Raw genomic sequence first — 15,170 nt, 5'->3', positions numbered from 1 at the left:
GGGTGACAGACCTTACTGTGTAGTGGGTGACAGACCTTACTGTGTAGTGGGTGACAGGCCTTACTGTGTAGTGGGTGACAGGCCTTACTGTGTAGTGGGTGATAGACCTTACTGTGTAGTGGGTGACAGGCCTTACTGTGTAGTGGGTGACAGGCCTTACTGTGTAGTGGGTGACAGACCTTACTGTGTAGTGGGTGATAGACCTTACTGTGTAGTGGGTGACAGACCTTACTGTGTAGTGTGTGACAGACCTTACTGTGTAGTGGGTGACAGACCTTACTGTGTAGTGGATGACAGACCTTACTGTGTAGTGGGTGACAGGTGTAGTGGGTGACAGGCCTTACTGTGTAGTGGGTGACAGACCTTACTGTGTAGTGGGTGACAGGCCTTACTGTGTAGTGTGTGACAGGCCTTACTGTAGTGGGTGACAGACCTTACTGTGTAGTGGGTGACAGGCCTTACTGTGTAGTGGGTGACAGACCTTACTGTGTAGTGGGTGACAGACCTTACTGTGTAGTGGGTGACAGACCTTACTGTGTAGTGGGTGACAGGCCTTACTGTGTAGTGGGTGATAGACCTTACTGTGTAGTGGGTGACAGGCCTTACTGTGTAGTGGGTGACAGACCTTACTGTGTAGTGGGTGACAGGCCTTACTGTGTAGTGTGTGACAGGCCTTACTGTGTAGTGGGTGACAGAACTTACTGTGTAGTAGGTGACAGACCTTACTGTGTAGTAGGTGACAGACCTTACTGTGTAGTGGGTGACAGGCCTTACTGTGTAGTGGGTGACAGGCCTTACTGTGTAGTGGGTGACAGGCCTTACTGTGTAGTGGGTGACAGACCTTACTGTGTAGTAAGTGACAGACCTTACTGTGTAGTAAGTGACAGACTTTATTGTGTAGTGGGTGACAGATCTTACTGCGTAGTGGGTTACAGGCCTTACTGTGTAGTGGGTGACAGGCCTTACTGTGTAGTGGGTGACAGACCTTACTGTGTAGTGGGTGACAGGCCTTACTGTGTAGTGTGTGACAGACCTTACTGTGTAGTGGGTGACAGACCTTACTGTGTAGTGGGTGACAGGCCTTACTGTGTAGTGGGTGACAGGCCTTACTGTGTAGTGGGTGACAGACCTTACTGTGTAGTAAGTGACAGACCTTACTGTGTAGTAAGTGACAGACCTTACTGTGTAGTGGGTGACAGACCTTACTGTGTGTTGTGTGACAGGCCTTACTGTGTAGTGGGTGACAGACCTTACTGTGTAGTGGGTGACAGACCTTACTGTGTAGTGGGTGACAGACCTTACTGTGTAGTGGGTGACAGACCTTACTGTGTAGTGGGTGACAGGCCTTACTGTGTAGTGGGTGACAGACCTTACTGTGTAGTGGGTGACAGGCCTTACTGTGTAGTGGGTGACAGACCTTACTGTGTAGTGGGTGACAGGCCTTACTGTGTAGTGGGTGACAGACCTTACTGTGTAGTGGGTGACAGACCTTACTGTGTAGTGGGTGACAGGCCTTACTGTGTAGTGGGTGACAAGCCTTACTGTGTAGTGGGTGATAGACCTTACTGTGTAGTGGGTGATAGACCTTACTGTGTAGTGGGGGACAGACCTTACTGTGTAGTGGGTGACAGACCTTACTGTGTAGTGGGTGACAGACCTTACTGTGTAGTGGGTGACAGACCTTACTGTGTAGTGGGTGACAGACCTTACTGTGTAGTGGGTGACAGAGGCCTTACTGTGTAGTGGGTGACAGGCCTTACTGTGTGTAGTGGGTGACAGGCCTTACTGTGTAGTGGGTGACAGACCTTACTGTGTAGTAAGTGACAGACCTTACTGTGTAGTGGGTGACAGACCTTACTGTGTAGTGGGTGACAGGCCTTACTGTGTAGTGGGTGACAGACCTTACTGTGTAGTGGGTGACAGACCTTACTGTGTAGTGGGTGACAGGCCTTACTGTGTAGTGGGTGACAGACCTTACTGTGTAGTGGGTGACAGACCTTACTGTGTAGTAAGTGACAGACCTTACTGTGTAGTGGGTGACAGATCTTGTAGTGGGTGAGTGGGTTACAGTGTAGTTGACAGGCCTTGTGTAGTGGGTGACAGGCCTTACTGTGTAGTGGGTGACAGAACCTTACTTGTACTGTGTAGTGGGTGGCTGACTTACTGTGTACAGTGGGTGACAGGCCTTACTGTGTGTGGGTGACAGACCTTACTGTGTAGTAGGTGACAGACCTTACTGTGTAGTGGGTGACAGACCTTACTGTGTAGTAAGTGACAGACCTTACTGTGTAGTGGGTGACAGACCTTACTGTGTAGTGGGTGACAGGTCCTTAGTGTAGTAGTAGTGACAGACCTTACTGTGTAGTGGGTGACAGACCTTACTGTGTAGTGGGTGACAGACCTTACTGTGTAGTGGGTGACAGGCCTTACTGTGTAGTGGGTGACAGACCTTACTGTGTAGTGGGTGACAGACCTTACTGTGTAGTGGGTGACAGACCTTACTGTGTAGTGGGTGACAGACCTTACTGTGTAGTGGGTGACAGTACTGTGTAGTGGTGACAGACCTTACTGTGTAGTAAGTGACAGACCTTACTTACTGTGTGTGGTGGGTGACAGGCCTTACTGTGTAGTGGGTGACAGGCCTTACTGTGTAGTGGGTGACAGACCTTACTGTGTAGTGTGACAGACCTTACTGTGTGTAGTGGTGTGACAGACCTTACTGTGTAGTGGGTGACAGACCTTACTGTGTAGTGGGTGACAGACCTTACTGTGTAGTGGGTGACAGGCCTTACTGTGTAGTGGGTGACAGACCTTACTGTGTAGTGGGTGACAGACCTTACTGTGTAGTGGGTGACAGACCTTACTGTGTAGTGGGTGACAGACCTTACTGTGTAGTGGGTGACAGGCCTTACTGTGTAGTGGGTGACAGACCTTACTGTGTAGTGGGTGACAGACCTTACTGTGTAGTGGGTGACAGACCTTACTGTGTAGTGGGTGACAGACCTTGTACTGGGTGACAGGCCTTACTGTGTAGTGACAGACCTTACTGTGTAGTGGGTGACAGACCTTACTGTGTAGTGGGTGACAGACCTTACTGTGTAGTAGTGGGTGACAGACCTTACTGTGTGTAGTGGGTGACAGGCCTTACTGTGTAGTGGGTGACAGACCTTACTGTGTAGTGGGTGACAGGCCTTACTGTGTAGTGGGTGACAGGCCTTACTGTGTAGTGGGTGACAGGCCTTACTGTGTAGTGTGTGACAGGCCTTACTGTGTAGTGTGTGACAGGCCTTACTGTGTAGTGGGTGACAGGCCTTACTGTGTAGTGGGTGACAGGCCTTACTGTGTAGTGGGTGACAGGCCTTACTGTGTAGTGTGTGACAGGCCTTACTGTGTAGTGTGACAGACCTTACTGTGTAGTGGGTGACAGACCTTACTGTGTAGTGGGTGACAGGCCTTACTGTGTAGTGGGTGACAGACCTTACTGTGTAGTGGGTGACAGACCTTACTGTGTAGTGGGTGACAGGCCTTACTGTGTAGTGGGTGACAGGCCTTACTGTGTAGTGGGTGACAGTCCTTACTGTGTAGTGGGTGACAGACCTTACTGTGTAGTGGGTGACAGGCCTTACTGTGTAGTGGGTGACAGGCCTTACTGTGTAGTGGGTGACAGACCTTACTGTGTAGTGGGTGACAGGCCTTACTGTGTAGTGGGTGACAGACCTTACTGTGTAGTGGGTGACAGACCTTACTGTGTAGTGGGTGACAGGCCTTACTGTGTAGTGGGTGACAGACCTTACTGTGTAGTGGGTGACAGGCCTTACTGTGTAGTGGGTGACAGACCTTACTGTGTAGTGGGTAATAGACCTTACTGTGTAGTGGGTGACAGGCCTTACTGTGTAGTGGGTGACAGACCTTACTGTGTAGTGGGTGATAGACCTTACTGTATAGTGGGTGACAGGCCTTACTGTGTAGTGTGTGACAGACCTTACTGTGTAGTAGGTAACAGACCTTACCGTGTAGTAGGTTTCAGGCCTTACTGTGTAGTGGGTTACAGGCCTTACTGTGTAGTGGGTAACAGGCCTTACTGTGTAGTGGGTGAACAGGCCTTACTGTGTAGTGTGTAACAGGCCTTACTGTGTAGTGTGTAACAGGCCTTACTGTGTAGTGGGTGACAGGCCTTACTGTGTAGTGTGTGACAGACCTTACTGTGTAGTAGGTAACAGACCTTACCTTGTAGTAGGTTTCAGGCCTTACTGTGTAGTGGGGTACAGGCCTTACTGTGTAAAGGATGATATGCCTTATTGTGTATTGGGTGACGGGCCTTACTGTGTAGTGGGTGACGGGCCCTTAGTGTATAGTGGGTGACAGGCCTTGCTGTGTAATTTGTGACACAATTTGTTGTATAGTTGGCTGATACGAGCAGTTTGTGAGCCATATGATTGCCCGGTCCGCTTGTTTTGACAGTATCGGATTAGCCTACAAATAACTTAAATTTTCATTTTCATCAGAAGCACAACTGGCTTCTAGTATTATTGATCCACCAGTTTCTTTCATTTTCCCAAAATACGACAGACAAGTGATTGAATTGTTCCGACCTTACTAGGTTTAATACATGACGTTTGAGTGCCGCAATATGCAATCATCTTTCAATAAAACGTCATCTGAGGAGAACACAAAACGTCTAGGAGAGTCGATGCTACTCTACTGGCAGAAGAAATACATGTAATTCGATCTGTAAATAGGGAATGTCGGTTTTGTGGAGACAGTGTCGTGGGCAGATGACTGTTCATACAGGGAAACCTTTCAGATGTGATTGGCGAGTTTGGTCCGTGTTTATCTTTGGGGAATTCAGACTCGTCGCCTGGAAGCGCATAAACTGTTTCCATAACAGGTCTGTAAATACTGAATATAGTAACTGTATAGCATGGTTGCTTTGGGTTAATGCTGTTTGTAGAGTAAAACCACTTGTAGGTAAAGAAAGCCTTCTGTATATCTACATAATGGGATATGGATATTGCTACTGAACGTTCAAAGGTTTCAGGTACATGTTTCTAATGTTGGCTGTTGGCTGGCAGTAAGTCTGTCTCACCGCCCCTGAACCACACTTATTTCCATTCCGCCCAATCTTTTCTGCAATGCAAAATCCCCAAATGATTATTCTACATCTTTTCCCAGGTTCTGCATCTCCGAGCTCACTCGGTTTCATTTTCAATTTAAATGGAATTTCTTGTTTTTCACAAAATTATGTATTTTCAGAGACTAAGCGTTAGTTTAGTCTGGTAGTGGTCGAAACCTTTGTCTGGCTTTAGTGTCACCATGGCTACGCGCGGTTGATCACCTCGCCTCGTCGTGTGTTCGAATCCCGGTTCGACATGTATTTTTTCTAGGTTTGTAAGCACCAGTGACACGCTCGTGTGTTTCGTCAAAGCGATAGCTGAAACAGACTTTCATCTCTTTCACCCCACATTCGGGGCGGTGGGGTAGCCAAGAGTTAACCGTACTCTCGTCACCCCGAAGATCGGGTTCGATTCCCCACATGGGTACAATGTGTGAAGTCCGTTTCGTGTGCCCCCCGCCGTGATATTGCTGGAATACTGCTAAAAGCGGCGTAAAACTTAACTCACTTACTCACTCACCCCGCATTCAGCTGACACGATGTGATAACAACAAATAGTGTTCAAGGCGGTGTTAAACCCTTCTCACTCACTAACTCTTGATGTCGTCCGCCATCTTAATATCGTAATAGTGCAATAAAAACATTAAATACCTACCCATCAACTCTCTCTACGCATGCCTGTCTAGCGTTAATGGGAGTTAAAGTATGCATTAAAGATCCATGCAATTTTAGCAATTTACACAGTCCGACCAAGATAAATCCTCCTCGTCTGATTACGATACGGGCCATGCGCCTCCACCCACGCGCCCCTACCGAGAATGTTTAATCCATGTGAACGTGGTGGAGGTGTACGACCTCTCCACGTGCAGAACATCCTTGTCCCGCTGATGAGCCCAGGCCACAAATAGATGATACAATTACAGCGTAATGATATAATGAAGCGCATAATTACGTCCTCCGCAGCACTGCTATTGCAGCATGGAGTCGGCCCCAATAGATAGCATCGTGGAACACTGCGACAGTTTGTCGATCGGCGCTTTGTCCATGTGACCGTTATATCGGGCATGCCTGTGTTCGTGTAATTAATGTTGTGGAGATTTCGTTGTTTTGTTGTTGTCGCTGTAGGCGTTGATGTTCATTTAGTAGTTGTTGGAAACGATGCAGTTAATGTAGTTGCTGTAGCAGAAGTGGTTGTTTAATTAGCCGATGTCGCAGCAGATGTCATACACCTAGTCGCTGTAAGAGATTATGTCGTTGTTGGAGACGATGCAGTTCATGTATTCGCTGTTGCAGACGTTGTTGTTAGCCAATGTCGTAGCAAATGTCATACACCTATTCGCTGTAAGAGATTATGTCGTTGTTGGAGACGATGCAGTTCATGTTGTCGCTGTTGCAGACGTTGTTGTTAGCCAATGTCGTAGCAGATGTCATACACCTAGTCGCTGTAAGAGATTATGTCGTTGTTGTAGACGATGCAGTTCATGTAGTCGCTGTTGCAGTCGTTGTTGTTAGCCGATGTAGCAGATGTCATACACCTAGTCGCTGTAAGAGATTATGTCGTTGTTGGAGACGATGCAGTTCATGTAGTCGCTGTTGCAGATGTTGTTGTTAGCCAATGTCGTAGCAGATGTCATACACCTAGTCGCTGTAAGAGATTATGTCGTTGTTGTAGACTATGCAGTTCATGTAGTCGCTGTAAAAGATTATGTCGTTGTTGTAGACGATGCAGTTCATGAAGTCGCTGTTGCAGACGTTGTTGTTAGCCGATGTAGCAGCCGCCATACACCTAGTCGCTGTAAGAGATTATGTCGTTGTTGTAGACGATGCAGTTCATGTAGTCGCTGTTGCAGACGTTGTTGTTAGCCATTGTCGTAGCAGATGTAATACACCTAGTCGCTGTAAGAGATCATGTCGTTGTTGTAGACGATGCAGTTCATGTAGTCGCTGTAAGAGATTATGCGTGTTTGTCAGCAATATTGCAACAATATGGCAGCAGTCTGTAAAATAAATAAACGAGTCTGGAACAGAAAATCGAGTGATCGATATCATGAACATCGATTGTCACAACCGGGTTACGATGACATGCATCGACCAAGCCTGACCACCAGATACCGTTACTTGTGTTATAGGGACTAATTCAGGACGATGGCTGTCCTATTGTTATAGGGACTAATTTAGGACAGCCATCGTCCAATAGTGGATTGCAGCGACCAAATCTTACCTGGATCGCTATACTGTATCCGGTTATAAACTAAGTTGTTCTATGAAACGACTACAAACACAGGTCGTTGTACGAGTGATATATGTGGCCACATATTAGGGAACTCGTCGCTGTAGAAGTCGCTATATGGTCATGGCGTCGCTGTTGACATGTTTTTAAAGTCGCTAACAGATTATTGTCGTTGATGCAGACGGTCGTTGCTGCAGCAGGCCTCATTATACAAAGAGATCGACCACACAAACCCACCACTGCATGTCAAACACTTGACACGTATTCTCGTGAATAGCTATTATGTGCAAGCTGTGCTTGTATACGTAAATATGTAGGCCTGAGCATAGCCGCTATATCTTAGTACGCTATGATATTGAACGGGGTTTGTTTGTCTCATAAATGTCAAACGTTTATTGGTTTAAGGTGTTATAATGCTTAATATACGCCGAGTGGGGTTCACCTTTCATGTATAAAGCTTTCTTTAGTTGCTTGGCAAACCGTCTATAATGATATTCTGAAGAAAACCTGCTTTCGACAACCTTAATGAAGCTTCACAAAGATTAACGCTTGGTGTCCCAGCGTCAGGAGACGCTTGAGAGGCAACTATCGATCGCGTATCGAATTAGTCACAAATAGCCGAAATCTAATTCAATATAATTCAGCTAAAATTACCATGACACATAAAGAAACAACGTCAACAATAAAACTTCACTCCATGATGTCATATTTCTTTTCAAGTCACAATCCCTCGCCGATCCCAGTTCACAGGCGGCCGGTGTTGAAAGTAGTCCCTTCAGCTGGCCGTTTTTAAAACAGACATTAGTCAATATGGAAATATTTGCCCAGGATCTATTTCACACGATTATGAACAGATTGCACAGCCTGTGTAGATCTCCCTGAGCGTGACCCAGTCCGTGGAGGTGTAGCAACGTTATCGTTGTACTATCAAGTCATCTGATAACGCCGCTGACTGATAGCAATATAGGCCATACGTAACGTGTATGCAGAAGTGGATATTTTTCCGTTTTACACTTGACAGGAAGCCCCGTCTGAAATGTTATGAATGAGCCCCCGACTACCGGCTTTCATTCACTGATTTGTCAGCGGCAAGAGGATAGGGCACGCGCTACGGGTGTCGTCTGCTTGCATTCTCTGTAACAGTTGTGTGCTCAAATAGTTGAAATGATTTCGACGAGGAGTGGGGAATATGAATTGGCTGAGCGGTTCCTTTCGTGATTGATGTCACTGCTGAGAGGTAAGAAGTTGCACCAACATCCCTAAACTGTCGTCTGCCTAAACTGACGACTGCCTTTTTCAGTTTCAAATATGTCGTCTGCTGACAGCCGGAAAAAGGTATCTTTCATTTTAGTAATCCCCGGTGTATATTTCACTTACTGTAGCGTTAGTGTGTCAAAGGAGCAGCTATCCAGACGATAGGATGGCGTTTGAGCGCGATATTGAGCGGTCGGTATATCTTGTGGTGAAGATGAAAAATTGAGCTGTTTACCGGATATGCCTAAAATGTACAATCAATGACCGCTTTTGATAGAATTGTGTCCACATCTGGTGGTAAACTAATGGAGCTGAATGTCAACAACGTGGTCGTTCCGTAACAGAGATGAAACCACGTGCTGTGGGTAGTGCTGTATTGTTGCCATGCCATTCAGAAGGCCTCTAGTGATTCATCGCGTTGAAAAGATAAGTTCCGTGTCGAATCTCATTCCAATCGTGATTACTGGAATATTCGAAATGATACTTAAATAGATCATACTTCTCAAATTTATAAATAATGTGATTCGTTATAGTGAGTGAGTTTAATTTTACGCCACTTTTAGCAATGTTCCAGCAATATCACGGCGGGGGACACCAAACGTGGGCTTCACACATTGTACCCATGTGAGGAATCGAACCCGGTCTTTGGCATGACGAGCGAACGGTTTAACCACTAGGTTACCCGTTATATATCACGGAAGTAATTATATATCGATCGGATGATGGAAATGTGGAAAGTTCCGTCGCTTCAGCTGTGGTGTGTCTCATTTATTCGGGACGGTGGGGTAGCCTAGTGGTTTAAGCGTTCGCTCATCATGCCGAAGACCCGGGTTCGATTCCCCACATGGGTACAATGTGTGAGGCCCATTTCTGGTGTCCCCCGCCGTGAAGTTGCTGGAATGCTGCTAAAAGCGGCCTAAAACCAACACTCACTCACTCACTCACTCACTCATGTATACTCGCCCCTTCATGTATGTGAGGAATTGCGACCATACGTTACTTAAACTAGGGGTAGCCTTATAGCGCATGCCTGTCAACAGGCACTCGTGTGATAGATTAGAACATTGTTAAATTTGTGGGTAACTTAGCATGGTAAGTTGTATTTTATCCCAGTCGGGATTGCAAGAGCTGAGGGTCATTTGAGATTTCAGTTTGACACTGTTCTCAGCTCTTGCAATCAAAAGATTTATAATCATGTCTTTTTTTAAAACAAAACATCCAAGGGTACTCGATAAAGACACGCAACTAATACTGTGATAAAATTCTATATAAGGAAAGTGATGCATCAACCTTAGATCTCTGCTCTGTTATACGCAGTGGTGCTTCAGTCTTTCTTTGAGAGTAATCCCCTCTTATCCTCCCAGTTTTACCCCCTCCTGTCAAGAACGATGAGAGAAAAACTCTCTTTTGTCGCTTGTGATCTCAGTTTCTATATCCACCTGATAAGAGCCTTAAGAGTGGAGAGAGAAAAATCCATATCGAGCATGTAAACCGTTTATATAACGGGCTTACGCCAGCGCGTTGTGACTGGTTTTTCCTCTTTGTGGCGTGAATCATTACCAACAATTAGCTCGGTGGGGCCGTGTTTGCCCATACATCTAAGTGCTCTCGAAAACCTGGACAAAACATGAATAACTATCAGTTTGCCCTTTCTGAAGGGAAACTAAAAAGCATTGCATTGAACGATGATGCAGTAACAGGCGTATGTCATTGAGACCCCGTGTCGGGAATATATATCAGTTTAATATAGCGGTGACAGGTATACCTGTAGATAGTCTACCTATACACTCACCACGTGTCTACGCCTAGTGTGTCTGTGTGTCGCCGTGGAGCTATGGCGTGCTCAGTCGACAACAGTGGGAAGGTATGTGTGCTATGTTGGTTGTATTCATGTCAGCTCACCCGCTGTTCATTCCATTGTAGCGATAGACTCTCAAAATCAAACACCTGTATATATTATTGGTTTTATATTGTGATCTAAAATGTTCTCGGTATTTAATGTTAGAAACATGATTATTATTGTTTATATATTGATAGGTATGTTATGATCAGTGTATATGAATGTTTTCGTACCTGTGTAATAATCACGTCAGAATTGTGTGTAACATGTCATTTTGTAACACTGTCATGTTTGTTGTCAATATTACATTCGGTTTTACGTCCTTACAGACCAAATGTCAATACCACCTTTTACCACTGAGTCACTGTAGGAGACGTTGAGTACAGAGTTAATGCAGGGGTCTTCGGTGCCGTGAGGTGCGGTGGGGTAGCCTAGTGGTTAAAGCGTTCGCTTGTCATGCTGAAGACCCGGGTTCGATTCCTGGTACAATGCGTGAAAACCATTTTTCGTGTCAGCTGTGATATTGCATGAATATTGCTAAAAGCGGCGTAAATTCACTCACTCACTCACTCGGTGTCGTGACAGGTATTGATATGTCTGACACATTATTAAATGTGGCGTAAAAAAACACTCACTCTGTCTCTGCAATGTACACCTACTGACGTGCTGGTCTAGCTAGCTCGGTCAGGGTGTGATAAACTCCCGTATTCCCATCACGCAATTGATGTGATGCATTACCAGGTGTTTATAGCGTCTCACGTCGTCATTACCGCGGGAACAGCAGGCATGACTCTCAATACCTCGTCTTGATTTTCCGCCGGTATAATGCCTCCCGCAGCAACACCTCGTTCAGGATGGTCAGAGGGAACAGGCGAAGAGGTGTGTATTGTTACATATACCACCATCACTAACGACAAGGCCAGTATGTTACCGTTGTTGTAATCATTTTCTACATAAGAGCAAACCTTTACATTTTGTTGAAGTCGTATGAACTTGAGCGTTTGTTTTGGGATGTTTAGCTCTCCATGTTGAGTCATGTCTTCATGCCTCCTCTTCAGCAACCAGTGTTCCAATGAATCTGAAACTTGAAACGTGCTTCACCCAACCAATGATGACACCGGACTCATTGTGGTTCAAATCCGATTCGAAAAGTTACTGATGGTCGTTACTTCTGTTCCTAAAACTGGCATTTTCTGTTCCTGAAGTAATGAGTGAGTGAGGGAGTTGGGCTTTACGCCGGTTTTAGCAATATTTGATCAGTATCACGGCGGAGGACACCAGAAATGGGCTTCACAAATGTTCTTGTGGGCTTGTACCCATGTGGAGAATCGAACCCGGTCCTTCGGCGCGAACGCTTTAACCACTATGCTAAGTGAAAGGTGTTGTCATCTTTTTTACGAAAAATATGATGAAATGTGATATTAATGTAGTTGGTAGTGGTGCTGGGCACATACATGTATGTTGTTTTTTCTGAGACAGTTTGGTATTTTGACCTTTGTTTAACCTTTGCACCTTGACATGGCTCCGTTATTCTCTCAAAAAAACATTCATTTTCATGCCACTGTAAATACGATACATACCGAAACCATCTAACTCAGCTGACTAATGTAGCTGAAACATCGCGTGCTTGTTCCCGCCAATGATGGCACTTGAATTTGGTAAAGATTCCTAACCCAGTTTTCAAGATGGCCTCTAAAGGCTTTTTATTGCCATTACAGAGTTGTTTGTCTTCAAAATGGAATGAAATGTGAAAAGTATGAGCCAGTAGTGACTTTCATCACATGCATATATTCTTTTTCTTAGCAGTATTTCAAATTCAGACCTTTATTTCACCTATACACTATGCGTCAAAATGGATTTCCCCTTTCTGTCACCATCATCACCTCAAAAAACACCTAACCAGATGCCTGTTCTCAGCAATAATGACTATATGAACGAGGTTTGAAATAGTTTTTAAACATGGCCACCAAAACAGCCATATTGAAAACACCTGTTTGTGGTACCAGTCGAACAGAAATTGTTGACATTGTATAAACATGCTCTTGTCTCAAAATGCATATTTGGCTTTGTAAATATCTTCTATAAAATTGTCCATATTCTGTTGAACTTTTCCATATACATGTACATGACTTATTGTCAAATAGTTTGTACATATCATTAGTTTGTGTGTGACTTTTGTCATACCCCAGTATGTAACGTATTGGAATGTCAGCGTCGACAGCAGCTTTAGTTAAGTGATTGTCTAAACAGATTAAAATGTGAGATATGGTGTTATGGGACAATTTACATATCCGTGTTGTTTGAACGTTTTATAACCAGCCGCGGTGTATATTTATACACGTGATCTCACAAAGGAATATAGCTCTTTATATGTACAGTTAATGGTTGTTGAGCTGCAGTGCTTACAACTTTCGTTATTGCGGTTTTTGTCATATGCGTTTGCATCGATAGTTATTTTGGTTACAAAATGTTATAAAATTCTCAAATATGTTAAACATGTATAGTACATTTCATATGATGTACATGAGGTAATTATGGATTCAAAGCCCTGTGTTCATATTGCCAAAGAGCATGTTTACATGCTAAAAAGATTCGACGATTCTAAATGACAGACAGGAATGTAATTAAGATTAGCTGTAATATAAGAAAAATAAAGTGGATTCGTAATTAAGTATGCCGAACAGGTATTCAGCTTTCGCCAGTTGTGTTAGATACACCTGTGCATACACGTACCGCATACCTTCATCTCCAGGTGTGCAGCTATCAGTGCTTATATTCCAGACATCGTGTGGGTGACTGGTTTGAGGGAGCAACGTCCGTGGCGCTACCCATCCCAGCAACGTCGGCATGTCGAGAGCGTATCTAATGTCACGATAACCGTTTTGCCTCATGGGCCAGATCGTGGTGTAAATCCAGTTGCCGCCGTTAGTCTGAATGTCATGACATGTTAAAGACATGTATTTAAATGTGACATTAATATCCAGATTGACAACGTACGAAGCCAGATAAGTGTTCGTTGTTGATTGAGACTGTACGCAGCAATATATTACTGCTGTATGATTTCCAGTCTGTAAGTAATCAAATCTGGACCAGACAATCCACTGTAGGGCTTCATAAGCATCGATCTTGGCAGGTGGAAAAGATATTGAACAACCAAGTCATCGAGCCTGACCACCCGATTCCGCTAGTCGCCTCTTACGACAAGCACGATTTGCCGAACACCCATTCTTGCCGAGGTAGTTTTACGACGATGTCGTATTACTCATGACTATTTGCTGAAAACGGATGGGAATGGACCTCCCATGTGTGTTTCTTGCGATGAGGTGTTCACCATCAAGCATCTTCTGCTTGACTGTGTGGACTTTTCGACTGCAAGAGACTCACATTATGATGTGAGAAATCTGAAAGATCTATTTTCCCGTGTGAGCGGGCATCTCATTGTTAACTACCTGAGGGAAGCTGACGTGTATCATGAATTGTAACTTTGTAATGTGAACAACGAATTGCGTGCTTTTGGATTTGGTGCTATGGCATCTTCTGCTTTTAAATTAGAATGTGATGAATGTATATGTTTTGAAACTAAATCTCATTTAGACTTTGTACTTGAAATGTTCATGAAAGCAGACTTGTCGTCGCTATATGGCTGAAATGATGCCGATGTGACGTAAAGCCCAACCCAACTCAACTCATAGGACGTCAGGCACGTGAGTTGCAGTGTATTAACTAGACAGACTGACACCACGCTCGTTATTAAAACATGTCTTTGTCACAATAACATGATCACGGTAATAGGTATTTAGTCACATGACAGTGTGCGAAATAGCCACTGGCCCGCTAGCCCGTGACTAGTAAAAATCCAGTTGGGCCAGTAAATCTCAACAGTCACTGGCTCGACTGGCTAGTTTATTTTCATGGTGTCATTTTGTAAATATATCACTCTCTCCGACTTGTTTAGTTATAATACACTTTTAAATCATGCACGATTATGGCCTGATAAAAATATCCTTCATAATAGAAGCTTAATGATGAAACCCGTGTCTACATTGAATTTCACATTTCGGGCAAGTGAATTATTTTGTGAGCTAGTAACTTTCAGGCATACCTAGCCCGACTGACTAGCAAAATTTGGAAACTGCCCACTGGTCACATGTCGTGTCAGGTCAACAAAAACCAATACCGTGTTGACCATGTAGGCCACACTGACAGCTACAGTCAAAGTGACATGCTTTTTACATAATTATTTATACGTGCAGGAGTAACCAAACTGTAATGAAATGCCAGTGATCAACAGCATCAGCATCGATCTGCGCAATTTGGATACGACATGTGCCAACCAAGTCAGTAAGTCTAACCACCCGATCCCGTTAGCCGCCTGTTACGACAAGCATGGGTTATCTTGCAGTGTAGCACAAGCGAACAGGATCAATAGTTTTATGTGCATGGCATGGTAATAAAGTCGTTAATCATATCCGTTAGACCATTTAACAATACTGAAAGAGTGGAGGGCAAGGGAGGTAATGGCAGGCATCTCTGGCAAGCTGATGTACGTTATGCAATCTGTGGAAACAGCAGCATTCTCCGGCAGGTCGTCGGTACATAGAATCCTGCTTGTTAATGTCATGTTAGTAACGAGAATAGAACCTGACAAAGTCTTGGACATAGGAAGCAATAAGTAACCCATCAACAGATGGAGTGAGTGAGTGAGGGTTTTCAACGCCTTTGACAATATTCGA

The 15,170-nt window shown here is 44.6% G+C and overlaps 1 protein-coding gene across 5 annotated transcripts in view; it reads left to right on the top strand.

Moving 5' to 3' along the window:
- The window catches only part of LOC124292098, a 98,561-nt gene that overhangs the window by 41,045 nt on the left and 42,346 nt on the right, over nucleotides 1-15,170 (top strand). Inside the window, exon 1 of one of the 5 annotated variants that reach the window (XM_046729140.1) lies at nucleotides 8,042-8,580. The exons of 3 other annotated variants lie outside the window; for them this stretch is intronic. Coding sequence is in view for 1 of the 2 variants with exons in the window: in XM_046729136.1 (XP_046585092.1) it covers nucleotides 10,432-10,461 (30 nt within the window). In the remaining variant the exon portion in view is untranslated. Of the gene's footprint in view, nucleotides 1-8,041; nucleotides 8,581-10,186; nucleotides 10,462-15,170 lie in introns of those variants that run through there. One more of the 5 variants, XM_046729136.1, reaches the window with a different exon arrangement.

This window comes from Haliotis rubra, unplaced genomic scaffold (genome assembly GCF_003918875.1).
Source record: "Haliotis rubra isolate DU_JTF1 unplaced genomic scaffold, ASM391887v1 Scf507, whole genome shotgun sequence".
In the NCBI taxonomy this organism is placed as follows: domain Eukaryota; kingdom Metazoa; phylum Mollusca; class Gastropoda; order Lepetellida; family Haliotidae; genus Haliotis; species Haliotis rubra.
The sequence above is the reverse complement of the archived record's forward strand: the minus strand, read 5'-3'. Positions and strand labels throughout refer to the sequence as shown.